The 14,105-nt window shown below is 36.9% G+C and overlaps 2 protein-coding genes, 1 long non-coding RNA gene and 1 pseudogene across 4 annotated transcripts; 1 reads left to right on the top strand and 3 right to left on the bottom strand.

Annotated features, from left to right (window-relative positions):
• Positions 1–1,559: 1,559 nt before the first annotated feature.
• On the bottom strand, positions 1,560–2,791 carry LOC147927080 (uncharacterized). The gene is made up of 2 exons (XM_087487288.1): positions 2,248–2,791; positions 1,560–2,143 (listed from the first exon to the last, which is right to left on the bottom strand). Exons 1-2 carry the CDS (start codon positions 2,789–2,791, stop codon positions 1,560–1,562), a joined length of 1,128 nt encoding a protein of 375 aa, XP_087343414.1.
• A 1,879-nt stretch (positions 2,792–4,670) lies between these two features.
• LOC109129145 (uncharacterized) lies at positions 4,671–6,322 on the bottom strand. Its single transcript, XM_019236789.2, has 2 exons — positions 5,329–6,322; positions 4,671–5,245 (listed from the first exon to the last, which is right to left on the bottom strand). The coding sequence occupies exons 1-2, from the start codon at positions 6,305–6,307 to the stop codon at positions 4,671–4,673; spliced, it is 1,554 nt and encodes a 517-aa protein (XP_019092334.2). The 5' UTR covers positions 6,308–6,322.
• A 222-nt stretch (positions 6,323–6,544) lies between these two features.
• Positions 6,545–9,573, bottom strand: LOC104748676 (uncharacterized; annotated as a pseudogene).
• A 2,176-nt stretch (positions 9,574–11,749) lies between these two features.
• LOC147927079 (uncharacterized) lies at positions 11,750–14,057 on the top strand. Of its 2 annotated transcripts, XR_015581479.1 has the most exons (6): positions 12,039–12,077; positions 12,159–12,246; positions 12,372–12,401; positions 12,513–12,592; positions 12,696–12,742; positions 13,805–14,057. It is a non-coding gene; the product is annotated as an uncharacterized LOC147927079 (long non-coding RNA). The 2 variants fall into 2 exon arrangements; XR_015581480.1 differs by lacking the exons at positions 12,039–12,077; positions 13,805–14,057 and adding an exon at positions 11,750–11,786 and having other exon boundaries at positions 12,513–12,773.
• Positions 14,058–14,105: the final 48 nt, after the last annotated feature.

The following is a 14,105-nucleotide window of genomic DNA, read 5'->3' as shown; positions in this document are numbered from 1 at the left end:
AAGAAAATAAAAGTTAATAGAACGTGAAGTGACCTTAGTGCAGTGGCAGGAGATAAGTTTATTTGTAGAAGACGCCATTACACCCCGGATCGAGTTCCGGTTCCTACAAATATAGGAATTTGGCTAATGGGCCGGCCAGTTGTGGTCCAATGGTTGACAAAAAAAAAAAAAAAAGTTAATAGAACCAATAACATTTAAGATAGGGGGTATTATTGAAGATTGTATTTTAATTGAGTTAAGTGTATTTTAAAATCACACATTATTCAATTATGTATTTGGAGAAGTACATTAAAATCTATCGTTACTGGATTAAACATTTGTCGATGTATTCTAAAATACAATTTTAAAAAAAATTCAATATCCATTTGATTTTGTTTTATTTTGGAATTTAATGTATTATTCTTAAAACATTAACGAACACAATCCTATCATTGTCTCAAGTATTTCTTGAAAGATCAAAAGACGGATCGAAAATATGGTCAACAGGAGTTCCTCATAGCTTTCTCATCGATAAGACCCGGTGATTTCGTTATCTTCGTCATCACTGGATCGCTCATCTTTGTTCCTTCGGTTGAAAAAATGAATGGATATTGTGAAGCCAAACATCTGCATCAGAGGATTTTGCAGTAGTGATCGATTCTTCTTCATAGTTCATATGCATTACATATACATTAAATACAACCGCGAAACAAAGGGTAATAAAACTTTCTTCTTCCCCTGAACCTTATATATTTTTCCTTTTCTCCGTATAATTAAGTTTTTAGTCTGCTTCGTTTCTTTTTTTTTGTTGGTCAACCAATTGGATCTTTTACGAACACTAAAGCAAATTGTTTGCTAATGAACTTTAGTAAAGGTTTAGCTTTCGAGAAATGTGTTTGATGCTTTTGGAAACCTTAAAAGTCTTTCCTACGTTGAGTGGATGATAAAATAAAAATACCCCTTTGTAAGTCTAGTATATGCAAATTTTGCATTGACGAGGGTTGCGTTTGTTAGGGTTATAGACTGAAACTGTATGTTGCATTGTCTTTTTAATAGTATTAAGCAAATTCCTTATGTTTCCCTGTTTGGGTATTCAAGCTTTGACTGAAAAAAAAAATTGGGTTTTGTGGTCTTAAATTGGTACTATAAGCCAATCGCAGAAGGATACAGAGAAAAAGCACCGGATGGTGCGTTTGGTGCCTACACACGCCTTGTCCAATTGAATAACTAGTGGTGTATAATTTTCACATAGTGCTATGTTTTTACCGGATATGGATCACCTTTTTTCTTGTCAAACACTTTCATTAAATGGGTTTAGGGTACAAAGTTAAGAGATAGTAAGGCCTCTTTAGCTAGCAGATCAGCTTTAAAGTTTTCTTCTCTTTTAACAAACTTAAAATTACACAAGGGAAAACGAAACGATAGATGTAGGATGTCGAAGAGAATCCCATGACGCTCCTTTGATGGAAGCTCGCCAATGATTGCTTTGATCAACTGTTGTGAATCTGAAGCAAAGATAACATTTTGGTAACCAAGATCGAGGGCTTGGTTGATGGCGGCCCTCAGCGCTAATGCTTCGGCTACCAAAGGAGAACTGACATTAACCGCCGTGGATTGAATGGTTTATCTGGGGATGAGAGATGCGCACTGAAGATCCATCCTAGTCCCGCATGCTTTGTGTCCTCTCGCCAAGCAGCATCTGAGAAGCACTGGATTACATCGGGATCTCGATCCTGGTTCAGGCTAGCTCGAGGTAATGATACCGTCTTTTTCTTGATAGGTTGGTTCTCGATCCACTCCTTTGCATGATTTATAGCTTGATTAAGAATCTCCTCGCTCTTCATCTCTTTTTGCTCGAAGATTTTCTTATTACGGTTTGTCCATAGTGTCCATATGATCCAGGGAAAGAGGGGGCCTTGGGAGATTCCCACCGGTGGGAGGCAGATTGACTTATTTAGCATGATAATTCCTGCTTGGAATGATGCTATCTGCAAAGGGGCTACAGGGGATTTCAGAGGGGTCAAATCCCATACCTTTACAGCCACGGGGCAGTGAAAGAAGAGGTGCAATTCAGATTCCTCCTCCCCGCAATGAGGACACTTTGCCTCCGGGTTGATACCTCTCGCTTGTAAGTTTTTCCCTGTTGGTATTGCACTTCGCAAGGCTTTCCAGATAAAGAACTTTATTTTTGGGGCACAATGTATATTCCATAGGCCTGTGATCCAATTAAAGTTTTGTAGGGCGGGTGGTTGAGCAGGGTGGATGTACTCTGTTCGAACTGCTGAATGGTAGCCTGTTTTGGCACTATATAGTCCATCCTTGGTGGGTAGCCAGACCCATTTATCCTTTGCTCCGAGTTTACTTGGTTTAAGGCTAGGATCTCCTGTTCATATTGAGGTAAGACTTCACAGATCATCCTTTTATTCCACTCTTTGGTCGTAGGGCAGATAAGATCACTAACTTTCAAATGCTGCATTTCTCTTGTCGGTGGTCCCATTGGGGTGAGAGGGGTAGAGAGTGATAGCCACGGGGCCAACCATACGCTTGTGTCAGTCCCGGATCCAATGGCTACCCTCAGATTTGACTTTAGCAGGTCTCTTCCAATGCAAATTTCACGCCATCCGTGGGATGCAGATGACGAGACTTTGCACTCCAGGAAAGATTGATCAGAGCAGTACTTTCCCATCATAACCCGTGCCAGCAGACATGAGGGATTCGATAAGATTCGCCAGCTTACTTTGGCAAGGAGGGCATCGTTGAACCCGGTAATGTCTTTGAATCCCAGGCCTCCATCCTTTTTTGTTTTAGCCATTTTTGACCATGCAATCCACGACATACTTCATTTCTCTTCAGAAAATCCCACCAAAATCGAGTTAATGTGGTTTGTATTCTTTTGCAGAGGGACTTGGGGAACTTAAAACAGGACATTGTATATGTTGGCATAGAGGCTAAGACCGACTTGAGTATGATGGCTTTCCCAGCTGTAGATAGATAACCTGGTGGAGAAGCTACGAGCTCTCTGGTTTATTCGATCTATGATTTGGTTGAACATGTCCCGTTTCTTTCTTCCAAACATCTCCGGTAGACCGAGGTATTTCCCGAGCCCTCCAACTCTTTGTATTCCCAGTATTTGTTGAGCCCGCTGTTTTATATGCTCCTCCGTTTTGGTTGAGAAAGTGATGGCCGATTTCGCCTTGTTTATCATTTAACCTGATGCCTTTTCATACTTTTGTAGGATCTTCACTAGGGTGAGGCAGCTTTGAGCATCTGACCTACAAAAGAACATTGTGTCATCTGCAAAAAGGAGGTGGTTGAGTCGGGGGCTTCGTTGTGACACTCTGAGTCCAAGGAGGCTGCCATTTTCTTGAGCTTTAGAGCACAGGCCTGAGAGAACTTCACTGCACAGGATGAATATATAGGGGGAGAGGGGGTCTCCCTGCCTGCCTGATTCCTCTTTGAGGTAAGACTGATCCTTGAGCTGATCCATTCAGTAGAAAAGCATAGGATACTGTAGAAATGCATTGCATTATCCACTGCACCCAGGTCTAATGAAACCCCATTTTTTCAAGGACTCCTTTGATAAAGTCCCATTCTAGACGGTCATACGCCTTACTCATATCAGTTTTAACGGCCATATAGCATCTCTTTGTAGCTCCTGATGTTTTGAGATAATACAGGGCTTCATGAGTGATGAGGACGTTATCGGTAATAGCTCTTTTGGGGACAAAGGCGGATTGGGTTTCTGATATGATGTCTTGTAGCACCAGTTGTAGTCTCCTGCTCATCTTCTTATAATAATGCTAACAGATAAGTAAATAAAAATATTAAAAAATTTCACCCTATCTAGATGCTTCCACACATCATTCCTCCAGTAAACCTCTGGCCAAACATGCTTCCTTGTATGAGTCGTAGAGCACACCATTGTAGGTCCTCAAATCTTCATCATTCCTTGGTCCCTTCAAATACCTGAAAAGGAGTTTCAAACAAACATTACCATGAAAGTTGCTTGAAATATCTGTTGTCCTTCGTTTCTCGAGTGTTAATTGCTTTCTTTCAAAAAGTTTCAGCTTCTGATTCCATGAAAAAAACTGAGGGATTTCTTCAAAAGTAAGATCTCTAGCCTCCGAACACGTAACATTCAGATCAAACCAAGCCCGAATAAGTGGATCTTGATTGTTTTTCATATTATTTCTTCTCTTAGAGAGGTAGAGGTTTACCTTTTTTTTTTTTGCTTATGTGTTTGATTGTTAGAACCTTACATAGAATTTTATACTATTTAGCTTTTTAGGGTTTTATTCCAAATTTGTTTAAAATTAAGCAGGATATACCGCGATTTCAATCGGAATAAAATATTCTACAACGATTTTAGTAAACAGATTTGGTGAGAACGTAATAATAGGAAAACAAAAAAAGAAGGAAAATATTTTGTTGATTTTTCTGGTAAAGGACAATATTTTGACGAAATTATTTCCATCTGAGTATTAAGATAATTAATATTGGTTTATAATGAAATTTTCTTCTGGGTTAAATACTCTAATCTTTTTTAAAAAACATCCATATCTCTTAACGATTCATGAAAACCTAGACCAATGTTTTTAAAAAATAAAGACTTCGCTTTCAAAACTCATACATAGCTTTGTTTTAATTAGATTCTGAAATCTGTTAACCGATGTTGGATACCCAAACTATTTCTATAGATTCTGAAATATTTCCTTGAAAACGACATTCATTGTCTGCTTCTGTGGCTCCCCTTCTTTATCCACGATAAGCACTTTCAAACCCTTCTTTGATGTCACCCTTGACAAAGCTACGTATAGCTGTCCATGAGAAAACACAGGTCGAGGAAGAAACAAACCCACTTCTTCTAGTGATTGTCCTTGACTCTTGTTAATTGTCATTGCAAAAGCCACTGCTAATGGAAACTGTCTTCTCCTCATCCTAAAAGGCAGCTTAGTATCTGATGGTTTAATTAAGATCTTAGGAATCAAAACTTTGTCTCCAACTCTGTCCCCCGTAATAACGCAAGCTTCTAAAACATTATTCCCCATCTGTGTAATCTGCAATCTTGTACCGTTGCATAAACCACCTTTAGGATCAATATTCCGTAGCAACATGACAGGAGCACCAATTTTAAGACGTAAACTGTGATTTGGCAATCCAGATAGTCTTATACTATTCAAAAAATCAGAACTGAATACTGGGTTGTTTAGTGATTCGCTATCCTGAGGATCAATACTATCAGCACTTAAGTACACCATTTCTTCTCTTGTATATAATAAATTTAGAACATATTTATTATTTCATGAGCAAGCTGCTGCAAAAAAAAAATATAGTTGAGTATTTACTAACCTTGAAGCTTTTCAAGCAATCGTTCATTTATAGTGTGAACATCTTTGTTTGTTGGACATAAGATGGCTCTGGTCTGAAAAAATTTAGGATCCTTTTCGTTGTGCAACATTTCCAAATTTCCATACACGGCTCTGCTTATAGCATCGATCGGATCACCAACATTCTTGATTAGGAATTCATCTGGAATATCAATTAGAGCTTCCCCATCGTTAGGCTCATTTATTTTCCCATCCCCAACTACTAATATCCAATCAGAAAACTCCTTAATACTTTCTGCTTCACTATCAGACACTCCATTTGACATAAGCTGCATGTTCTTTGTCAAAGTTAGAACCTTACAATGTTCCCACAGATATGATGAATTTAAAGAGGCTAGAACAATTTGAGCCCTACCAGCACCGTTGATAACTGGGAGAACTTGTCTGAAATCACCTCCAAACACAACAACCTTTCCACCAAAGGGCTTAGTATCACCATTTCTCATAATATCTGACAAACTTCTATCCAAATTCTCAAAACAATATCTGCTCATCATTGGTCCTTCATCCCATATGATCAAAGATGTTTCTTTCAACATGTTAGCAAGATCTGAAGTAGGATTGATATTACACATTGAAAAATCATCAGGGTTTATTGGGATACAAAACCTTGAATGTGCAGTCCTTCCACCCTCCAATAACAAAGACGCAATACCGCTTGGTGCGACATTTATTGCTATCAATCCTCTATATCTCACAGCAGCAGACAAAGTTTTCCACATAAAAGTCTTTCCAGTCCCTCCAAAGCCGTATACAAAAAACACTCCGCCATTGTCTTTCAAAACAGCACACATGATCTCTTCATATATAGCTCGTTGTTCTGATGTCATCTTACTTATCCATTCATCATGTTTCTCTTTCAAATAATCACGATTGTAGTTCTTTTCTTCTGTAATGAGACGGTTGGAATGATCAACACCCATATCAGTTGGCTTAGGCATATCGTCGAATGCTTGTAGAATTCCACCATTGCTTAACATCAACTCTTCTATCTCATAGAGAGTATAATTCTTCTTCTCATCCTCTGTTAAATTCAATGCTGCAGATGATATTACATGTTAGTGATATAATAGTTGGCACAATCTAATTCTTCCTAGACAGACCTATAATAACTTTAAAACTCTTATTTAAAAAAAAAAAACAGATTCTCAAACCTGGATTATTGTATTGTTCTCTTTTCATGTTCTCGATGTCTTCTGATAATACTTGCCAAGTTGTTTCCCACACATGCTCAGGTCTTGATAAACAACCATCTAAAAGCATCATTGTAAATAAATTACGCAGCTGCGGTCCAAAAAACCATGCACTTGCTTCTAAAATACTGTCTATATAAGCCTGGTCGTCTTCCAAAATACTACGTGCCCAACATGCTTTTTTATATGTATCATAGACAACACCTCTGTATGTTCTAATATCTTCATCACTTTTAGGACCAGTCACTATACCAAGAAGTATTCTCATGTAATATTCAGCTTCCATCTTCTGTGGTACATAATTGATTCTTCCTATAGAGAAACCTCTCTCCCTAAGCTTCCATTGCTTTATTTTACCATCCCAAGTAAAATATTTTGGTATTTCAGCATAAGTGAACTGTCTAGCAAACTCGTTAACCTGATTCAGTTTAAGGTAGGCCATGAACATAGAATCCACATTAGCTCTTCTTTCCAAAACATCTTCAATGTTCTCTTTTCTTTTGTAATAAACTGGTTGCTTTCCTGGAGGATGGAATGGAAGTTTCATCACTGGTATGCTTCTATACTGTATTGGAAATTTGAAAAGCCTCTAAGCTGCTTCCGAAGCTGAAACATATCTTTAAAAAGCCAAAAATGTGAATATCAATTTTTCTACACAAACGCTCAATAATCAGTATATAGTTTTTAATTTTTAAAATAATGGGGAAAGCAAATACCTGCAATCAAACCAATGTTTTACTTCATCTTTCTTCTTTTCTTCGAGATTTATAGAAGATGAAGTATGTCCAGTCCCTGCTTCCTTTGTGATGTTAGAACCATTACCCTCGCCATTATCAACTGAAGTAGTTTTTTTTTTAGGTTCTATCACAAATGCTACACGATCTTGTCCCTTGTTAATATACTTAAATAAGTACTTGATGGAACCAGATTGGTTGCACCACTCAACATTGATGTGAGCCCGATAGCGCAATGATAGGAGACGATTATAAGGAACAACATATCTGTTATCACACTTTATATCATTCTTCTCTACATAAGCCATAGATACTCTTCTCCTATAAACTGGATATCCATCTTTGCCAACACTTGTATCTTCAACATGGACCTTAGGGTAAAATTTAGAACACTTTCCATCAACCATACATGGTGAATTTGGTTTAGCAGCACCACACGGTCCGTGGATCATGCAATCCTTGACAACATCGTATAGTTCAGGATCTTGAAGCTTATCTGGAATCTCAGCAGATATGATCTTGTTAATATCATCGCCTGTTGGTAATTTACAACTTTGATCCATGAATAGAAGGATATGAGCATGGGGTAGTCCTCTTTTCTGAAATTCAATGGTGTACATTGCTGCATTAGTAGCAAACAGATTGTTAGTAAAATCTTAGACCAGAATTTAATTTAGGAAGCTCAACAAAATACTTACCCGCTGTAGTCTTCCCTAGTATATGTTCTTCTGTTAAATCTCTCATAAGAGACTCAAGTTTTATCTTGAACATCCGACACATAATGTCTGGTCTATCATCTGAATTCAATTTGCTCTTCTTCAAGTACCTTGTTATTTCTGGCCACTTGGGATTACATGTAAAAGTAATGAATAAGTCGGGAAACCCATACTGTTTACATGTAGTCATGGCATCATAATAACTCTGCAACATATAGCGAGGTCCACCAGTAAAAGAGGCAGGGATTCGAACTTGCTTCCCCTGCTCTTCCATGTTATTGTTTCCACCTTCGGCTGCTGCTTCAAGAGATGCGTAATTATCACATCTTAGATTCGACTGGTTAAATTTAATATACTTCAACCTGTTTGATTCCAAACTGGTGTATGCATCTACCAAAACCTGTTGGAATAGACGCTTAGACCTTAACAGAGTTTGGGATTCATTCTCTCTTTCTTGGATCCTGAAAGCAAACCACTGTCTAAGACTAATAAACTTTTTTTCTGTATCTGTTTTGTCACCTCTAAAGCCCTTCTCTATTCCAATTCTGAAACCATCTTCACCATAGGGAAAAATTAGAGGATATGCTCGTATATTTTCTCTAAAATGCCTACTTAGAGTATCGTCCTTACTAAGCGATTCTCTAATGAGCTCTGGTGCCTCTCTGATGAATGGTAATTTGACTGTTCCTTGTAAACAACAGAGAGAGAATTTAGGTTTTCTTGATCTTCTTTGTTTGTTTACTCTCTCATCATACCACATCATAGCTCCACAGTAAGCACACTTGTATGTTGGATCTCCATGATCTAAATATTCAGTTCCTACATCACGAATCAGAAATTATCGATTAGATTATAACAAAACTTTAAAAAACAGCGGGTCCTGTTGTTATTATTTCTCAAATATTACCTTCTGGTCTGTTCTGAGATATATTGTCACCTTTTGAATTCAATTTTCTGGATCCACCTAAAGACAATGATTTAACATTGAAACCTTTACGTCGTCTCTTATATCTCTCGCTAATTTTCTGGACCATCAGCCGAATTTCTGATTCAACGAAGACGTCACTACTGGCCACTGAATTATCGGAGTCACTGTCTTCTTGACTACTAACATCAAAGTTCTGTTCATTATCTGTCAGATCATAACCGCTTATTAAGTATCGAAGTCAACATTGTAATAGATTCATTTTTAAAATTGCTTTTCAAATAATCAGATTCATTTAATTTTTATATTACCTTCACTTGAAGAAGCATAAGTAGTTTCCTCAAGAATATCCTCCAAATTGGGAGCCTTTTTTTTTGTTTTTTCTCACTTTATGGTTAGAACCATCTTGTACATGTATATCTATTGGTATATATTACAAAGTCAATATTACTCAAGTGACTGTTGCTATGAAGATAAAAACAAACTCATACATTTTATCATATATCGCAGGCTTTTAGTATTACCTTTTGGAGGATTGTCTTCACTCTGTCTTCTCACAAAGTGAGGTTGGTTTGTAATGTCTTGTAAAACCCGATTTACTACTCTTTTATTCTTGCTTTTACCACCTTGTACTTGCATATCTATCAGTATATATTGTTAGTGATAATTGTGTTCGGTCATATGCTACATGTTCAAGATATACTTAGATATGTGTATGCATATTAAAGGGTGCATGTTAGATAGTTGCGTTTGTTCGGTTACTAAACGAACGGTTACGACCGTAGCACTCTATATAATTGTGTGTAATGTTGTACGGCCAAATCGTTGAGAATAATTGAGAAGTTTTCCACTTTTTCATTCTCTGTTTTATTCTCTACCATGCTTGTATTTGAAGCAATGGCTTCTGGTATAATACAAGAGCAAAACTTCAACATGGTATCAGAGCTCTATTGATTCAAGGGCCAGTGGAAAGCACAAAGAGAAGCGTAACAAAGCCTGCAAAAAGTTCAATCAAAAACAAAGATCACGGCAACATCATTCAACAAGAGATTCTTATGTTTGATGGAGAAACGATGATATCGGGTGTGGATTATGATGAAGGCCATCTTAATCACGAGATAATTGTAGCCAGTGGTGAAGACAGTGTTCCGAACAAACCGACGCAATCCTACACGGTCATCCGAAGGGGTGCGATTGAAAAAACAGAGGAAGTGTCCACGGAGGAGTTCACGACACTGTCAAGCACATGAAATCATGTTTTGTTCATGGAACCAGGATGCGTATGATAATATGTTCAGTGCTCGGCCAAAAAGAGAAGATCTGGCTTTAAACCAGAATATGGCAAAACGTGATGTCGCCGCTGTTGAAAGCAAAAAAAAAAAAAAAGCTTATTAGTAGAAAGTGGTGTTGAGTCCTTGAGAAAGACGTTCACAAGAAGTCCTGTTGAATGAAACAGAGCAAGGTTCATTGGCAAAAAGTGGTGGTTGAGTTTGTGAAGGATGACTATAACACGGAGGTAGTCACCTGTTTGGAGGAATAGGGAAAAGATACTCAACAAAAATAAGAGTTCATGGTGAAGACAAGACCAATTACCAATTGGTTCAAAAGGTTGTTATCTTCTTGCCGCAAAAGATCGAGAGCATCGTTGCTGTTCTTGAACAAACAAAGTATCTATCGACCCTCTTTACTACAGAGTTGATAGATATCTTGAAGGGCATGAGAAGCGCTTAAGTCTCCGAGAAGAACGTATCAAAGAGGGTGCGTTTTATGGAGAAAAGCTTGGTACGAGAAAAGGAAACAAGCAAAACAAGAGACGCCATGGGAAGACCAAGAAGTGGTGTGGCGTGTGCAAAATTAACAGTCACAGTGAGGTAGATTGTTGAAGGAAAAAAATGGAGCACAAGAGGATGCTTACCTCGGAGAAAAATGGAGAAAACGTCGGTTGAAAAGAGTTAACCGATGATGACGTGGAGAAGATTCACGCATAGGACGTCATGAAGACGTTATGGTGATCAAAGACTAAGAGTGACACCAAGCAATAAAGGGAGGATGCTTACCTCAAAGAAAAAAAATGGAGCACTTTATGGTGATTAAATGGAGACACCAAGACCAAGCACTAAAAGAGGAAGCTTACCTCATAAAAAAAATGGAGCAGTAGCCGGTTGAGAAGATAACCGAAGAAGACGTGAAAATTTTTCACTTCACGCACGAGAAGTCACAGAGATGTGAATGTGATGGTGATCAAAGGAAGAAACCAAGCAAAAAAGGAAACTGCTTACCTAAGAGAGAAAAGGAGATGCAGCCAGTTGCGAAAGGAAAGAAAAAGAAAGATTTCCTTAAAGAAAGTGAGTGGAAGAAGGTTGCAAGAGAAGTTCATGGAGACTTCATGACTGTTGACAGACAATTAGAGTTAGACCGAAATTCAATTAAGGGGAAGTGTTAGTGATAATTGAGTTCGGTCATATGCTACATGTTCAAGATATACTTAGATATGTGTATGCATATTAAAGGGTGCATGTTAGATAGTTGCGTTTGTTCGGTTACTAGACGAACGGTTACGACCGTAGCACTCTATATAATTGTGTGTAATGTTGTACGGCCAAATCGTTGAGAATAATTGAGAAGTTTTCCACTTTTTCATTCTCTGTTTTATTCTCTACCATGCTTGTATTTGAAGCAATGGCTTCTGGTATAATACAAGAGCAAAACTTCAACATATATTTGTTGTCAATATCACTCAAGTAAATGTTTCAATCAAGCTTAAAACAAACTTATCTCTCAGACAATATTTTGCAGGTTTTCAATATTACCTTTTTTTGGATTGTCTTGCGTATGTCTTCTCATAAAGTGAGGTTGGTTTGTAATGTCTTCTAAAACAGGATTTACTACTCTTTTCTTCTTCCTTTTACCCTCATTTTTGTTGGGCTGACAGGTTGTCCTTACATCTAGACAATATTGAATAAGGATCATTTGAGCATGATTGAAAAATTCCTTTAGTAAAGAAAGGTATTTAACATACCTTCAGCAATTACAGTTTCTCCAGACCCAAATAGATTAGTACATAATCGAGGGTTATCTCTTGCGAAATTGTAGCGTGTCTTATGTAATCCCTCTTCGAAAGTAGCTGGTTTTGTACAGTAAAGGTTAGGGAAGCACTTAAACTCTACTTCTTTTATAAACGTACTATACATGTTTTGCTTACATTTTTTAGCTTCCTTTCGTAGATCATCAATACGATGGTTTGTTCCCACTGGAGTGTAGTATTGTCGTATATCAACGACAGACAGATTAGAGTTACCATCTGCAAAACAGGTAACTACCAGCAAGCAAACATTTGTGTAATCTCCTTTATTTTCTTACACATTTATATTGTAAGAAAGCCAATTTACCTTTCTTAGAGGTGTTTCGTATTGACTCAAAGAAATCATGATCTGCAGGTGATGCATATGTTTGGTTTATCTTCACAGGTGTGTAATTCCCATAAAGATCAATGTTTTGGTCTACCCCTGTCACTTCAAAAATTACAGCTTATGTTATTTAAACAGATTGACTTGAACAATTAAAATTTTTTATGGTAGATATAGTGGAATACATACACGTTGATGATGGAGTTGCTAAAGTATCTATTTGGAAATTTGCTCCACCCATACTCGCCAAGGTAGGAGACTTGTATATGTTGGTATTGACTGGACCTAAACTTTGTTGGATGGGAATTGGTGATAAATTATTGTTTTGATCTTTAAGAAACACATTTCCTACAGGTACCAGGGATACATTAGCAAAAGATTGTGGACTAAAAAGATAACAGGTAAACACAATAAACTATTTACCTTTTATTCCTTGATTACTCTTGTTTCCTGTTGGATAGATTGATTCTTCAATAGAAACCGTATTTAACTTAGCCAAATCTGTGAAAAGCCTTGCATAAACCCCTTTAAGATTGATAGTATAGTTTTTTTCTTGAATAGTATTAGAATTCTCATGAATAACCACGCCTTCTCTGGTTTTAGATGAACATTTCCTCTTTCTCTCTTCACTTTCATGATCAACTCCATTGCCTGACAAATCTCTCTTCTTATTCATTCTTCACTCTCTAATTTGTTTTACTAATAATCTCATTAAAACAAAGTTGATAGAAGTTCTTTTCCAATGATGTTGTTTAATGTTTTAATAATATCTATATACAAATCCGTAATTTAAGCCCTAATTTTCTTTGATTGAATTAATACTCAAAAATATATCTCAAACGCAGTTGAAGTATTTGCCGATTTTCGTTGTCTTGTTACAGATTTGTTTGCAAATATATTTTTTAGTTTATACAAACATGGTATACTATTTATGTGCAAGATTAGTTGTGTAGATATTACTGTTCTATTGCATAGATTTTCAAGTAATTCTATTTTTAATTTATTTCTATACTTATACATAAGAATATAAATCTATACTTATACATAAAAATATATAAATTATAAAGATTTTATGTTTAGAGTAATCTAGGTCAGGATTAATTATCTTAAACTATTAACATAAAATACTATCCACGGAAATTCTTTCTTACTAATTATATTAAATGGTACGCTAAATTCTTTTAGATATAGAGTCAAACAATTTGATGTAACTTTCTACTGCTATCACGTTCTTAAAAATGTTTGAAACCAAAATAATCTTCGAAAAATAAGCTTCATGAAAACAAAATATATTAATTTGTAAGGCAAACGATAACAAAGGGGAAACCAAGTAGCAGAAATTATTATGGAGAGATTCCAAACCATAGAATCAATTATTTCATACTTAAAAAGGAAATTGAAACTGCAAAGTCAAAGCTTAAACAAACAGTAACTGTGACCATGTCACTTCTTCTCGCCAGCAGCCCCCTTGCTTCCTCCATCCTTCCCAGGAACAGCCTTCTTTGCCGCAGCCAAAAGCTCAGCCTTTGTGAGCTTCTCCTTTTTGATGTTAACAACGTTGATGTGGTCCAAACAAAGTTTCTTAGTAGCTGAAGATGTTTCGACAGGAAGTTCTGGATGAACACTTGATCTCTTTGAAGAAGGAGTTGTAGACTCAGAAACATCTTCACTACTTGTAAGCAACAGGCTTGCCTAATAACAGAATAAAAAATTTATATTACAGTTTTAGAAAATCTCGTGATAAAAGATCATAGAATACGATTC

Source organism: Camelina sativa, chromosome 15 (assembly GCF_030686135.1).
Source record: "Camelina sativa cultivar CO46 ecotype springtype chromosome 15, ASM3068613v1".
Taxonomy (NCBI): Eukaryota; Viridiplantae; Streptophyta; class Magnoliopsida; order Brassicales; family Brassicaceae; genus Camelina; species Camelina sativa.
This window is presented reverse-complemented; position numbering and strand designations above follow the sequence as displayed.